This window comes from Cherax quadricarinatus, chromosome 72 (genome assembly GCF_038502225.1).
Source record: "Cherax quadricarinatus isolate ZL_2023a chromosome 72, ASM3850222v1, whole genome shotgun sequence".
Classification (NCBI taxonomy): Eukaryota; Metazoa; Arthropoda; class Malacostraca; order Decapoda; family Parastacidae; genus Cherax; species Cherax quadricarinatus.
Window position 1 is genome coordinate 1,921,715 of NC_091363.1, and position 17,070 is coordinate 1,938,784.

Below are 17,070 nucleotides of genomic sequence, written 5' to 3' on the forward strand. Positions count from 1 at the left end.
TATGGTTTATTTGCAATCATGTCATTACGATTTCGTGAGTCATACTTACAGTAGCCAGGTGTGAAGCAGGTATGAAGCTTATTAACTACAGGAGGGTCATTAAGACTGAAGTAACCTCTGCATCACCAGTCAAGAACTTTTATACCCAAAATGTAGATTCAGGTTAAGTATATATACACTGCATCTCTCAGCGTATATACACAGAGTTTATAATATATATCCTAGCAGCAGCAGTGACCAACTACCAAGGCAAGACATCAACAAGAAACCAAGAGAAGAAAGTGAGAAATGGACACTGGAGGTCCGGCAGCTGGAACACAGATGGTGCTGGCATGCACTCACCCCGGGATACTTTTTTTTTCCTTTCAAAATATTTTTGACATAATTAATAAGGAAATAGATGGCTACAGGAAGGTGCCTTGATGTTGAAAGGCTCTTGATCCGAAGAACTGGAGCTACCCTCCCCTACCTCGTATGAAATCCCTTTTGTTTCCCATTCTCCAAGGGGATACATGACCCCTAAGGTTTACTGCTTCCCCATAAATATAGTAAAAATAATATTAAAATTAATAATAGCCACAAGTACATCAGTAGGTCAATGGTGAGGTCAACAGGTGGCCTCTGACGTCACTCCAAGGATAACGTAGTAACCATAAATCATTTAAACTTTCAGAAGTCCTTTGCAAAAAAGTTCATCCGATCCACAGAAATATTGAATATTATTATTGAGGCAATTATTATTATTATTATTACTACTACAACAACATAGTATTTACCATAAAAGCAAAAACAAATAAGAATGTATTGTATTTGTTTACGGTATAAAGAACAATAGCGACATCAATTTCTTATAAGGTAGTGTAAGTAATGGGATCCTTCATGACCCAACAGGAAATAAGCAACATTCCTTGTAAACACGGGAGGTAATTTAATTTTTTTGTTATGGCAGAGGTCAGGCAGGAGACGCTGAGTCTGCTTCATGGATTGCTACACGGATAATTTTCAGTTTATATAGGTATATTTTTATCCAAACATAATATATATACACTGTGAGCAGCTCTCAGTTATTTTATATGACTGATTACCTTATTTATAGTCATCCTAACTACTCAGAACTCGCCAGGTGGAGGTGCCTGTTCTTTCAACTGCTCAGTGGTAACAATGGAAGGTGCAACTGCTAATATACTGAATAGGAAGCAGGGCAGCTGTGGATGTCCAAAACAACTGTAAGAGCAGACGACGTTTCAGCACAAGAAACAAGAGAAAACCTAACCTAACCTCTGAAAAATCGCCACAAGAGTGGGACTAGGAGATTGCTTTTCAACCAAGACACATGGGGATAGAGGACTGGATGAAGGACAACACACCACCATGACTGGCTGAGGATCTGGCACACAAATTGAGAAAACACAATGGCATCTTGGTACAGAAGAGAAAACACCCTGGACAACTGAGAGGGACATGACCTCTCAGTGGCTACATTCTCACTACTACTACTCTGCACCTCTCCTTCCGACAGTATTTAAGTCTCTACACTGTCGCTTGATCTTCAGTTAGTTCCAGACTTTGGAACAGAACTTCTCCAGGCTGAGGGACTGACAACCTCAAATCTACGACTTCAAGGGTGATGGACTGATTACATCGTCTTCACATCTCTACTGCTCCTGCCTAATTTCTGTACTCGACTGAAGAAGCCTACTGTGTAGGCGAAACGTTTCGAAATAAAGTTGCCTATGTGTCTTATCTATCAACTGTAAGAGCAGTTCCAGATGGGGACCTCCTGAGTGTTTTATATGACTGTAGGTAATAAGTCCTGCAGACCAGCTGAGAGCTTCTCACTGTATACTGGACAAAAATTATATATACCAGAGAAGCATAAATAATAGGAGTCCTCAGGTTGTTCTTCAACTCTATACATCCTTGGTTAGGCCTCATTTAGATTATGCTGCACAGTTTTGGTCACCTTATTACAGAATGGATATAAATTCTCTGGAAAATGTACAAAGGAGGATGACAAAGTTGATCCCATGTATCAGAAACCTTCCCTATGAGGATAGACTAAGGGCCCTGAATCTGCACTCTCTAGAAAGACGTAGAATTAGGGGGGATATGATTGAGGTGTATAAATGGAAGACAGGAATAAATAAAGGGGATGTAAATAGTGTGCTGAAAATATCTAGCCTAGACAGGACTCGCAGCAATGGTTTTAAGTTGGAAAAATTCAGATTCAGGAAGGATATAGGAAAGTACTGGTTTGGTAATAGAGTTGTGGATGAGTGGAACAAACTCCCAAGTACCGTTATAGAGGCCAGAACGTTGTGTAGCTTTAAAAATAGGTTGGATAAATACATGAGTGGATGTGGGTGGGTGTGAGTTAGACCTGATAGCTTGTGCTACCAGGTCGGTTGCCGTGTTCCTCCCTTAAGTCAATGTGACCTGACCTGACTAGGTTGGGTACATTGGCTTAAGCCGGTAGGAGACTTGGACCTGCCTCGCATGGGCCAGTAGGCCTTCTGCAGTGTTCCTTCGTTCTTATGTTCTTAAATCTGATTACATCTCAGTACAGAAGTGCTGTATGATCCATGAGGGTTTAGTGCTGAAAGAGGATATAATAATAATGTGTATGTGGTAAACAACGTCAAAGACCCTGGTAAAGTTGTTTTGGAAGGCAGTGAGATATGCTAAATATAACAGTGAATAAAAAGGAGGTTAACTCTAGCCATGCTATCCCCTCAAGGGAGGTTCCTCGATGCTGGTAAAAGGCTCTTGATCCAAGGAATTGGACCTGACCTCCCTTTCCTTGGATTGAACCTGTTTGCTTCCCAGTCCCCCAGGCGCCGTATGGCCCCTACGGATTTAGCGCTATCCCATGAATTCAAATTCAAAGTTTATTCTCTATAAAGATTACAATGTTGAATTTACAGAATTTGGTTGTTGTGTGGTTTACATGTAGTTAAATAATGATTACAGAGTGTACCACTAGAACGCCTAGCATGGCTAGGCATTACAGAGTGTACCACTAGAACGCCTAGCATGGCTAGGCATTACAGAGTGTACCACTAGAGCACCTAGCATGGCTAGGCATTTCGGGCAGACTTAGTTTAATTCTTTATTTTAAAATATTACAAATTATGAGGTAAGTTGGTATTATGGCTAAGTGACTAAATACTAGTTTGTGAGTTTAGCAATGTGAATGTTTTTGTTTTGGCACAGTACATAGTTTCAGTATTGGAGTATCGTAAAAATAATAACGTGTATATGGTAATTGTAGTAGGAGACAGCATGGTAAAGTCGGGTCTGGATGATAGCAGTATATGTCAGTGAATGACGAACAGTGCGACCCTGAAGATAATGTCTTGAGATCAGCAAAAAGGATGGTTGATAGCGCACTCAGTTCACACACTAAGTGTCCATGGTTCGATCCTCGGCACGGGTGGTAAAGTTGGGCATGTTTCCTTACACCTGTTGTACCTACTCACACAACAGTGAGTAGGTACCTGGATGTTAGTCGACTACTTTGAGTCGCATCCTGGGAGACGATGACGCAGACAATTAAATTATTCTGGGTGGCCAACACTCCAGGTTAAAAATCAGAACAAAATTTTACCTGATCTTAGATACACACAAGTGCAGCCATACTCAACTGGATTCTAAGCCTCGTTGGTATTCAAGGGAGGGGGACTGACTGCAATGAATGTTACAAATTAACCATAAAGGGCGAGCAAGTACCTTTCATCACAAGACAAAGAAGCCCTCAGCAAAGTAACAAACTTAGAATAATTGTTGCGGAGGTCAACGCCCCCGCGGCCCGGTCCTCGACCAGGTCTACATGGATGACCAAGACAGCTGGCCCAGTGGCTAATGCGTCGGTCCGGAGTATTTTGACTCTGATCGCGGGTTCATCCCCGCCCATGGTATGGTTTATGGATGACCAAACTTCAGCGCACCTATTTATTAGTTACATCTAGGCCACGTCACCCAAAACTAAATTACGATGTTTGCAGAGGAATTTCAGCATTGTCATCCTACCGTTAATACACTATTTGCAAGGTTGTAAATGGCAGGTGATACAGACAGGATGTGGATAAACATTTATGTACTGTTCAGGACTTACTCAAGGATAAATATGCTGAATAGATCATATCCACTACCTACTAGACTGTCAGGCCATAAGATCACTAAGGTACTTTTTATCAACAGCACCACTACATCAGAAACCAACAAAATTTGTTCTTTTTGTATCTATAACCATAACCCTAAAATTAAAAAAAAAAAAAAATTTGCCTACATACACGTACTTAGTTAAGATGTAAATCACGTCGCAGCAACAGGTGTTCCAGTGGTAGAGACCAGCTCTAAGTATTCACACAGATTTTACGCTCTTAATGATGATTATATTCACAAGCGCTGAAATACTACCGGTAATTTATTCATTGTCATAATGAGCCACTGTGAGGTGTGTCCAACAACGGAGATAACAACAGGCAGAGTACAGAGATGTGTAGTGAACTACAAAGAGGAAGGATACCAAGATGAGAGAGGAGAGTATAAAGATATGAGCAGGGAGAAGAGATAAGCACAGGGAGAAGAGATAAGCGCAGGGAGCATAAAGATATGAGCAGAGAGGAGAGATAAGCACAGGGAGAGTATAGATATGAGCAGGGAGAAGAGATAAGCACAGGGAGAGTATAGATATGAGCAGCGAGAAGAGATAAACACAGGGAGAGTATAGAGTTAACAGCGGGAAATGGCAATTATTTATATGAGATTTATATGAAGAATTTGTTGGTATCTGTTTCGTTGAATTACAGCAAATCCAGATTATGGATTTTTGCGACAGATTTTGTGCTGAGAAAAAGAAAAATAACAAGTCAATTTGTAGCAATAACAAAATATATTTAAATATAATATAATTTACACAATATGCATAATACACTATATTATACAGAATATAGACTAATATAGTGATATGATAAATTTGTACATTTATGGGAAATTAATCCCTCAAGGTGGTGAGGTACTCCTGATCTAAGGAACTGGATCTCACACTCCCCCCTTAGAGGAATCTGATTACCTTACTGGCTCCCTTAGTATCGTGTGTTAGTGTGACTAGTTAATGTTCCAAGTCGGACCGAAACGTCGTCATAAATTTGTTTCTCGTATGTGCAGGTTATTTGTGTATTGTTCCAGTCACGGTATTGTGCCTTTGTTCCTTCTGATTGCCTTACATTCTCCCAGGCACTGCAATGACCCCTAAGGATTTAACGCACCCTCATGAATGCGATATGGGAAATCAGAAGTATCACAAAAATAAAATAAATTACAAATGCACAGGCACATCCAATGTCTTAAAAACAATCTTTGGCACTTGTCTACCACCTCATGACAAGAAATGTTCATAATGTTCTTATTATGGTATTGTTATAATCATAGATCACACTCAACACTAGCCTAGCACCGAATAATAATAATAAGTGTTCATTCTATTATGAATAAATAAATAGCATAGAAAACCGACAAGTTGATAAATGAGATACTTGTGCAACATTTGTGTACATTTATTTTGGAAATGTTTCGCCAGTCAGTGGTCTAATGCAGAGAAAGGTGGAAGGTGAAGAGTAGTTTGAGGTAATCAGTCCCTCAGCCTGGTGTTGGTTTTGTAAACTATTTATACAGATTCTACCAGACAGCAATATCTTGGGTTCTTGATGCCAGGAATTCTTCAAAACTTGTCTAACACATTCATCAGTTTGATGGACTGAACACATCTACTCCAGGCTGAGGGACTGATTACCTCAAACACCTCATCTTCCACCTCTCTCTCTGCATTGGACTGAAGAAGCCACTGGCTAGGGAAATGTTACCAGAATTAAGATACCCAAATATTGTACAAGTCTCGCATTAGGCCGTCTCCCACCGAGGCAGGTTGGCCCGATAAACAAGAAACACTTTCAACATCATTCACTCTATCACTGTCTTGCCAGAGACAAGCCCATACTACAGTTCAGATGCCCCTCCAAACTGCAAATATAATTATACATACATACATAAATACATAAATATATGGCAATGTAACTAAAGTGCATATTAATATCCACAAATCATAAATTAGCATTATATATATATATATATATATATATATATATATATATATATATATATATATATATATATATATATATATATATATATATATCACTTTGATATAAAAGCAATTCTTACATTAAAAAACGGTGGTAAAAAGTATTAAAAAAAATTGATGTTTACTGCCAAGGCAGTTAATTAAAGGTTGGTATCTTATGGCACAAATGTTTATATCACAAATTTCTCAACTGTATAGTACTGGCCTGACTTCATTACTTGACATATTGCATTGTCCAGTTCTTAAATTAAGCCACTTTTAGCTTCGTGTCCCAACAAGTGCCCAAAATAGTCATCCTGAAAAGTAGAGTTTCAATGTACAAAATTAAATCAAGTGAACTCTCAAATATATATCAACAGTCACCTTCCTGGTATAACCACAAAATGAACAATAATTTCACTAAAAAATACCACAGCTTGGAGGTGTACAACTCACTTCAGTGACATTAATAAATAGTTCAGGCAACTTCACGAGTAAGACCTGCCTAGCATGGGCCAGCAAGCCTACTACGGAATTTATCAGTTTAGTTTCTTATTCCAATAACCTGCTGTTTATATTAAAAATATCAGTTTATTCACTGCTGTGTTGCTGGAATTAAGTCATCACTAGTAATTTTCGTATCATAAAATACTCCTCCATTTGCACAGGTCTTGCTGGTGAGCTCTAGTTCCTGGTCCATTATTCTTGTCTACATTCCAGGGAAGAGGACCGATGGGCCCTAAGGGCATTTCGACTCCTGGTTTATCGTGGTTTAATACCCTGAACAAAGATGTCTTCGTCAGTTGATTATTCTGAGTCATGAGGAGATAACCGGTGACATTAATGATCACTTCCTGGTCTTGTGTGTCTTCTTTGTCTTGAGGAGGAGGTGATGGAGGGCAGCCATAGCTTCATCCAGACCCTCACCCGTGACGGCACATGCGGCGGCCACCGCCCAGGCCTGCGGCTGCGGCAGGTCAGGTAGGCCTAGGGCCTTGGCCAGTTGCTGGGTGTCCTTGGCCCCAGGCAAGTCCTGCTTGTTGGCCAGCACTAGCAGTGGAGGACGAGCCCTGTTGAGGGCCAGGCACTCATGGTTCTGCTGACGGGTAAGGCGGTGCAGCTCCAGACGGGCCTCCTCCAGGCGGTCTGGACCGCTGCTGGAGTCCACCACGAAGATGAGAGCGTCAGTAGCACGGGTGTATGACCGCCACAAAGGACGAACCCTTTCGGCGCCCCCTACGTCCCATACCAGCCACTGGCCGCCCCCACAACGCACCTTCTCGCAGTTAAAGCCCACAGTGGGCACAGCGTTCACATACTGGCCGTACTTAAGACGCAACAGAGCTGTAGTCTTACCAGAGGAGTCCAGACCGACCAGGACCACATGTGGTGGACTCGACACCAACGCCACTAGACCAAAGACCAATGACTGTGCCACCTCCACTACTCTGTGCACTCCCATGCTGACGCTACCACTAGCTGCACACAATCCACAGTTGCAAGAGTAGGTATGACAGGACCCTACACGCCTGGACTCAGTAAATTAGAAGTTCAAAGGCAGGACCAGGAGCTGAATATTGGCTCCACCAATTACAGTCCTTTATACGTGGTAACTACCGGTGAAGTTCGCTATCAACGCTGTATTCATGGGTCACTTGTGAAAAACTCATCGTTGTTTAGGAATTCAACAGCACTAAGTGAAGATGCAGCAGCTTGATAGGAGCTACACTTCACTCTTCTGTGTCCAGCTGAGCACTGACGCCGTTGAGCCGAATGTGAACGCATGTCTTGCATGAGTTACCTACTAGCATTTTTACTGACATACGTTATATGAGCTTGTTATATTTTAGGAACATGTTCGCTATATAGATAGCTAACACTTGGTGTTATATCAATATTACTAATTAAGTTTGCCATCGGAATAGACTAGAAAAGTAACTGTGAATGTGGGCTACTCCATCTTGTGGCCAATCATGAGCCAGGACGGTGCTGAGGGGCGGGGCTATAAAATCAAAATATTACCACGTGACTCACTGATACATTAATATTATTATAATCATGGGGGAGCACTAAACTCATAGGGTTATACAGCGCATGTGGGAGGGGTTGAGGAGATCAAAGGTGGCTCGGTGGCTAAAGCTCCCGCTTCACACGCGGAGGGCCCGGGTTCGATTCCCGGCGGGTGGAAACATTTCGACACGTTTCCTTACACCTGTTGTCCTGTTCACCTAGCAGCAAATAGGTACCTGGGTGTTAGTCGACTGGTGTGGGTCGCATCCTGGGGGACAAGATTAAGGACCCCAATGGAAATAAGTTAGACAGTCCTCGATGACGCACTGACTTTCTTGGGTTATAACCTGGGTGGCTAACCTTCCGGGGTTAAAAATCCGAACGAAATCTTATCTTATCTTATCTCTTAAAGGCATTCAGGCTCAATTCAGGGAACTGGGGCACAGATCCAATTCCCTAGATCAAGAGCCCCTCACCAGCATCAAGGAACCTTCCTTGATGGGTGATACATAAATAGACATTATTTTGTTGACTAGTAGACTTTTTGATTGATTGATCACTGGTTTGATTGTTTTATTAATAGACTAATTAAATTAATAAAAGATCGATTTGATTAATTAATAGACTGGTTGATTTATTGACTGGTGTAATATGATTATATTAGTAACAGTTTAGCACTTTATATTTTAAAAATAATTATTACAATCAAAACTAAGCGCTAAACCCACAAGGGTCATAAAGCATTGGATAATAATAATACCTAATACAATAAATTAAGGGCTAAACCCGGAATAAAAAAAAAATAAACGAATGCAGACGATTAAATAAACAAGATAAAATTATAATGAAACAAATAACCTTCCAACCTCACTCTTTCCTCTCTCAACCACAATTATGTATATGTAATATTATTATTATTTTCATATAGTCGGACTTGAATCCAGGAAATGGGAAGTACAATGTCTGCACTTTAAAGGAGGGGTTTGGGATATTGGCAGTTTGGAGGGATATGTTGTGTATCTTTATATGTGTATGCTTCTAAACTGTTGTGTTCTGAGCACCTCTGCAAAAACAGTGATAATGTGTGAGTGTGGTGAAAGTGTTGAATGATGATGAAAGTATTTTCTTTTTGGGGATTTTCTTTCTTTTTTGGGTCACCCTGCCTCGGTGGGAGACGGCCAACTTGTTGAAAAAAAACAAATTATTATTTATGAAGTGCACAGCGCGCAGGGGTCATACCACACCTGGGAATGGGAGGTAATCAGGTCTGAGCTATGGAAGTGACGGCAGCTCTAATTCTTTGTATCAAGAACCCTTCACCAACATCAAGGGCCCCCCCATCATGGTAACACTAATAAGTTAATAACCCTGGATTAGAGGTCATTAATCTGCATGTAAATCCCAGGGATTATCCATCTGAAGATAGGGATTTACTGCTGTTTGTGGAATCATCTTACATATTGCTTAGATATAAACAAGTATTTATCATGTATTGTAGTGTAAGTATAACATACATGATAGTCTATTGTAGTGAGTGTAACATACATGATAGTCTATTGTAGTGAGTGTAACATTCATGATAGTCTATTGTAGTGAGTGTAACATACATGATAGTCTATTGTAGTGAGAGTAACATACATGATAGTCTATTGTAGTGAGAGTAACATACATGGTTGTGTATTGTAGCGAGTGTAACATACATGATAGTCTATTGTAGTGAGTGTAACATACATGATAGTCTATTGTAGTGAGAGTAACATACATGATAGTCTATTGTAGTGAGAGTAACATACATGATAGTCTATTGTAGTGAGTGTAACATTCATGATAGTCTATTGTAGTGAGAGTAACATACATGGTAGTCTATTGTAGTGAGAATAACATACATGATAGTCTATTGTAGTGAGTGTAACATTCATGATAGTCTATTGTAGTGAGTGTAACATACATGATAGTCTATTGTTGTGAGAATAACATACATGATAGTCTATTGTAGTGAGTGTAACATTCATGATAGTCTATTGTAGTGAGTGTAACATACATGATAGTCTATTGTAGTGAGAATAACATACATGATAGTCTATTGTAGTGAGTGTAACATTCATGATAGTCTATTGTAGTGAGAATAACATACATGATAGTCTATTGTAGTGAGTGTAACATTCATGATAGTCTATTGTAGTGAGTGTAACATACATGATAGTCTATTGTAGTGAGAGTAACATACATGATAGTCTATTGTAGTGAGTGTAACATTCATGATAGTCTATTGTAGTGAGTGTAATATACATGATAGTCTATTGTAGTGAGAATAACATACATGATAGTCTATTGTAGTGAGTGTAACATTCATGATAGTCTATTGTAGTGAGAATAACATACATGATAGTCTATTGTAGTGAGTGTAACATTCATGATAGTCTATTGTAGTGAGTGTAACATACATGATAGTCTATTGTAGTGAGAGTAACATACATGATAGTCTATTGTAGTGAGTGTAACATTCATGATAGTCTATTGTAGTGAGTGTAACATACATGATAGTCTATTGTAGTGAGAGTAACATACATGATAGTCTATTGTAGTGAGTGTAACATTCATGATAGTCTATTGTAGTGAGTGTAACATACATGATAGTCTATTGTAGTGAGAGTAACATACATGATAGTCTATTGTAGTGAGAGTAACATACCTGATAGTCTATTGTAGTGAGAATAACATACATGATAGTCTATTGTAGTGAGTGTAACATACATGGTTGTGTATTGTAGCGAGTGTAACATACATGATAGTCTATTGTAGTGAGTGTAACATACATGATAGTCTATTGTAGTGAGTGTAACATACATGATTGTGTATTGTAGTGAGAGTAACATACATGATAGTCTATTGTAGTGAGTGTAACATACATGATTGTGTATTGTAGCGAGTGTAACATACATGATAGTCTATTGTAGTGAGTGTAACATACATGATTGTGTATTGTAGTGAGAGTAACATACATGATAGTCTATTGTAGTGAGAGTAACATACATGATAGTCTATTGTAGTGAGTGTAACATACATGATAGTCTATTGTAGTGAGAGTAACATACATGATAGTCTATTGTAGTGAGAGTAACATACATGATAGTCTATTGTAGTGAGAGTAACATACATGATAGTCTATTGTAGTGAGTGTAACATACATGATAGTCTATTGTAGTGAGTGTAACATACATGATAGTCTATTGTAGTGAGTGTAACATACATGATAGTCTATTGTAGTGAGTGTAACATACATGATAGTCTATTGTAGTGAGAGTAACATACATGGTTGTGTATTGTAGTGAGTGTAACATACATGATAGTCTATTGTAGTGAGAGTAACATACATGATAGTCTATTGTAGTGAGAGTAACATACATGATAGTCTATTGTAGTGAGAGTAACATACGTGGTTGTGTATTGTAGCGAGTGTAACATACATGATAGTCTATTGTAGTGAGAGTAACATACATGATAGTCTATTGTAGTGAGAGTAACATACATGATAGTCTATTGTAGTGAGTGTAACATACATGATAGTCTATTGTAGTGAGAGTAACATACATGATTGTGTATTGTAGTGAGTGTAACATACATGATTGTGTATTGTAGTAGTGCAACATACATGGTTGTGTATTGTAGTGAGTGTAACATACATGATTGTGTATTGTAGTGAGTGTAACATACATGATTGTGTATTGTACTGAGTGTAACATACATGATTGTGTATTGCAATGTGAATTTAACATACATGATTGTGTATTGTAGTGTGAGTATAATATACATAATTGTGTATTGTAGTGTGAGTGTAATATACATAATTGTGTATTGTAGTGTGAGTATAATATACACAATACTGTATGGCATCCACAGAGCACACAATAGAGGGCATCAAAGAAAGACAAACATCAGAATATCTGACTTATATTAACAAAACTCATATTTACAATACTTGTAGTGTGTCTGTGATTTTATATCACTACAGCAAATATCATTCATCAGCCTCACATACATATGTCATCAAAACATAATACAAATATCTATAACTTGTTTTACCCATCAGTCATAAAAAATTTATAACTAAATTAAACCTCTTAATATTAACTTGCAAAAATATAGTCGTGAAAATTTAGTAAGTCTACTTGCATATTTATTGAGACTAATTATTATTTTAATCAGGGGAGGAAGTGCTAAACCTGTAGGGGTCATACAGTGCATGGTGAATGAAAGGCAATCACAATCAATCCAAGGTGAGAATAGTTTCACCTCCTAGGATCAAGAGCCCTTCATTGGTATCTAGATACCTCCAGTGAGGAATAATGAGACTAATGATTTTGTGATGTGATTTAAATTATAAAGTAAAATACATTATATTAAATTAACAATAAAATGTATGTAAAAATGCAAACTTCTTATAATAGGTGACATTAAAAATGCTGAAATTATCTAAGGTATAAAGAAAAGCAGTGTATAAAAGCTAACTAAATTTATGAATATTCATCTTGAGCATGGAGACAAGCAAACAGTATAAATGTACAAAGAAAAAACTCACTCTCCTTAACATATAATGAAGTGAGAGCAATATACCTGCTTCACATAATCTCATGACCAACAAGAAAGGATCAGTAGCAACCATTATAGCATTACAGTACTCATAAACTGTAATAAGTAATAAAAAAGATGCTTGAGGAAGTCTGCATCATGGACTAGGTGCTGCATACTTTAAGAATAGCAACTGCATAAATAAGAAAAAAAAAGACATACTGTATAAATATGCATAATGAATCACGCTATCTTCGTAACTTTTAAATTATTTAATATTACTAATTATGCAAGAGGGTCCTAGGATAATGTAAGACTACATTTTAAATGACTTAGCAAAAAGAGCAGCAATTGCTTGGGTCTTATTGCCATTTTGCCGTCTCAATTCTTCAATAGCTTGTGATCTAGTAAATCCTATTTGTATAATTTCCTGTACATCAGATTCTGAAAAATGATCTTGCTCTGATGTGCCATCTACTGGTGAGGAAGCAGATGCAGCCACAGCCTTGGACGGAGCCGATGCTGCAGATGAATTGGAAGACGTAAGCTGATGTGCTGCAAAACAAGAAATTTCATGCGATTAAAATAATTTTAAGAAATTCTTGGTTATTTTTTTTCCATTATTTGCACACACATGATCCTCCCACAATTTTACAGAGCTTTAATCATACCCTTTCTTATCACTGCTTGTATTAGAGCTAACCACTTGGTTCCATCTTGATTTATCAATCCATTTCTTTAGTATAGTGTACATACTTCCATTAGTCTTTCTTTACACATTTATTACTAATGCACTCTTTAGAGTGAACTAGCGTATTATTTTTGTTGTTTATGTTGACCATATCGTTATTTACAACTTCATATGCTAAGAGCTGTTATCCTACCTCAGCTCATTTCCAAGGCCAGCCCTATCTAAGAGATACTACCACCACCCCCAGGATGCAACCCACAACAGTTGACTAACCCAAGTACCTACTTACTGCTAGGTGAACAGGGATAGCAGGTGTAAGGAAACATGCCTAACGTTTCCACCCGTGCTAGGAATCAAACCACAGACACTTAGAAAATGAGCTGAGTGCACTGCTAACTAAGCCATATGGATTAGCGAATATCATAAAATTAATTAGATACCATACTTTTAAGGTGCAGAGATAAAATACTCTACAGGTATTATATAAAATACCTGTATATTAATTACCACACTGCCACTAGTAAAACTATTGACTCTTACATGTCCCTGAAGTTGAAGGACCAGCAACAGCACCTTCTCTTGCACTTGCTGCTAATGCTTCAGCCAAAGCACGGTCTTCCGATTCCTTGGCTGCTCTCTCAGACTGCCGCCGGGCTTCCTCTTCACTGAGTGGTGTGAGGCGAGCACAGTCAGGTAGTTCACTTTCACTCAAGAAAGTTGTTGCTGTTCCAGTAGTACCAATGTGAAGTTTATTGTTCTTTAGGTCAATGCACATCTGCCAAAAAATTAAGAATGCATCAGTGAATTATGCGTATAATATCTTGCACTGTACTGCAGTGCTATTCCTCATACATTACTGAGGGCACTGAATAACCAATGAGTAAAAAAGCATATAGCAAAAGTTGATAGATCAGTGAGGTAAATGCTGCTACAAATTATTTGTGTGTGCCCATTATAAATAAAAATGAAAATTAAAAACTAAATAATACATAAAGATATCAATATTAATAGTACCATCTGCTCAAAATAAAATGGTTGGAGGAGAGGCAGGCAAATCAGTAGATAGTTTAAATGTACTCCAAAATTTTAAAATATCAGCATGTGAGCACTTCTCTATAATTCTGAGACCCACCAGGAAAGAGTCCAAGAAGTGCTAAGTCCAGATCAACCACTATATGTTATTTCAGCTTGACTTCTCATGGTGTTCAGTCAGAAATATTGAATGTCTTGAGTAAAATTTTGTATAACTAGCAAACAGATGCGAAAAACCAGTTAAAAATGTATATGACTGATAAATAAGTGGTAATATATCCCTCTTTCACATAGGCCTACCATTATCAGATGCCAGAAAACACTTAAATAAAAATCTGATAATAGCAAATAAACCCATTGAAACAAACATAAATTGTGAAGAATATAATAAAATAATTAATTAATTATGGGGAATCAAATTCAAAATGGGAATTGACACAGTTACTTTTTGCTGATGATACTGTGCTTATGGGAGATTCTAAAGAAAAATTGCAAAGGTTAGTGGATGAGTTTGAGAATGTGTGTAAAGGTAGAAAGTTGAAAGTGAACATAGAAAAGAGTAAGGTGATGAGGGTATCAAATGATTTAGATAAAGAAAAATTGGATATCAAATTGGGGAGGAGGAGTATGGAAGAAGTGAATGTTTTCAGATACTTGGGAGTTGACGTTATCTATGGAGGCAAAGAAGGGAATGTATGAAAGTATAGTAGTACCAACACTCGTATATGGATGTGAAGCTTGGGTGGTAAATGCAGCAGCGAGGAGACGGTTGGAGGCAGTGGAGATGTCCTGTCTAAGGGCAATGTGTGGTGTAAATATTATGCAGAAAATTCGGAGTGTGGAAATTAGGAGAAGGTGTGGAGTTAATAAAAGCATTAGTCAGAGGGCAGAAGAGGGGTTGTTGAGGTGGTTTGGTCATTTAGAGAGAATGGATCAAAGTAGAATGACATGGAAAGCATATAAATCTATAGGGGAAGGAAAGAGGGGTAGGGGTCGTCCTCGAAAGGGTTGGAAAGAGGGGGTAAAGGAGGTTTTGTGGGTGAGGGGCTTGGACTTCCAGCAAGCGTGCATGAGCGTGTTAGATAGGAGTGAATGGAGACGAATGATACTTGGGACCTGACGATCTGTTGGAGTGTGAGCAGGGTAATATTTAGTGAAGGGATTCAGGGAAACCGGTTATTTTCATATAGTCGGACTTGAGTCCTGGAAATGGGAAGTACAATGCCTGCACTTTAAAGGAGGGGTTTGGGATATTGGCAGTTTGGAGGGATATGTTGTGTATCTCTATACGTATATGCTTCTAAACTGTTATATTCTGAGCACCTCTGCAAAAGCAGTGATAATGTGTGAGTGTGGTGAAAGTGTTGAATGATGATGAAAGTATTTTCTTTTTGGGGATTTTCTTTCTTTTTTTTGGGTCACCCTGCCTCGGTGGGAGACGACCGACTTGTTGAAAAAAAAAAAAAAAAAAATAATAAAATACACTGTAGGTACATTTCCAATTTTTTTTTTTTTTTCAACAAGTCGGCCGTCTCCCACCGAGGCAGGGTGACCCAAAAAAGAAAGAAAATCCCCAAAAAGAAAATACTTTCATCATCATTCAACACTTTCACCACACTCACACATTATCACTGTTTTTGCAGAGGTGCTCAGAATACAACAGTTTAGAAGCATACACATATAAAGATACACAACATATCCCTCCAAACTGCCAATATCCCAAACCCCTCCTTTAAAGTGCAGGCATTGTACTTCCCATTTCCAGGACTCAAGTCCGACTATATGAAAATAACCGGTTTCCCTGAATCCCTTCACTAAATAATACCCTGCACACACTCCAACAGATCGTCAGGTCCCAAGTACCATTCGTCTCCATTCACTCCTATCTAACACGCTCACGCACACTTGCTGGAAGTCCAAGCCCCTTGCCCACAAAACCTCCTTTACCCCCTCTCTCCAACCCTTTCGAGGATGACCCCTACCCCACCTTCCTTCCCCTATAGATTTATATGCTTTCCAAATACACTGTTATAATCATTTAACATACTGTTACTCCTACTCACTTGGTGCCTCTTTAGCATGTCAAGTCCCAGAAGCATATCCATTGGCTGTTCTTCAAGTATACTGAAGGACGATGCCAGAAAATCTCTTTCGATCTGTATTTGGCCCATATGAACACGTCCTATAATTTTCTGTGTGCCAACACCCTTGGCAATGCCTGCCCACCGAGTGTCCACCAGACGCATTATGTTGCATCTCTCGGCACATGCCTGTGACATGATGGTTGTCTGTGCGCCTAAATTGGAAGATCACAGTTATATTACCATCACTGGAAAATAATGGTGACCAATACAAAATTTATACAATAATACTGTACAAAAGAAAAGATAAAAAATATAAAAACATCAAAAATAATTTATTAACTAATCAACACAGTTTCTACATTCAGAGCAAGAGCAACAAAAAGCTTATGTTACTAACTACTTTACCGTAATCAATTGTAAATAACTTCAACATTCACAGCAAAATCTGCTAGAAGCTTATAGTGCTAACTACTGTTATCCACCATTCATAACATTAACATTCACAGAAAAAACAGCAGAGTTTAGGGTATTAACTACCACATCTACAAAACTTCAACATTCAT

At 38.4% G+C, this 17,070-nt stretch overlaps 2 protein-coding genes across 13 annotated transcripts in view; both read right to left on the reverse strand.

Annotated features, from left to right (window-relative positions):
* Positions 1–4,875: 4,875 nt before the first annotated feature.
* Positions 4,876–8,222, reverse strand: LOC128701451 (ADP-ribosylation factor-like protein 4C). Its single transcript, XM_053795154.2, has one exon. It carries the CDS (start codon positions 7,581–7,583, stop codon positions 6,969–6,971), a length of 615 nt encoding a protein of 204 aa, XP_053651129.1. The 5' UTR covers positions 7,584–8,222; the 3' UTR covers positions 4,876–6,968.
* Positions 8,223–12,066: 3,844 nt separating this feature from the next.
* The window catches only part of rngo (DNA damage inducible 1 homolog rngo), a 45,978-nt gene continuing 40,974 nt past the window's right edge, over positions 12,067–17,070 (reverse strand). For all 12 annotated transcript variants that reach the window (XM_053794881.2, XM_053794880.2, XM_053794877.2 and 9 more), the window contains 3 exons: positions 16,487–16,719; positions 13,932–14,166; positions 12,067–13,255 (listed from right to left, as the gene is read on the reverse strand). In XM_053794881.2, coding sequence (XP_053650856.1) covers positions 13,017–13,255; positions 13,932–14,166; positions 16,487–16,719 — 707 coding nt within the window. In that variant the 3' untranslated portion in view covers positions 12,067–13,016. The remainder of the gene's footprint in view (positions 13,256–13,931; positions 14,167–16,486; positions 16,720–17,070) is intronic.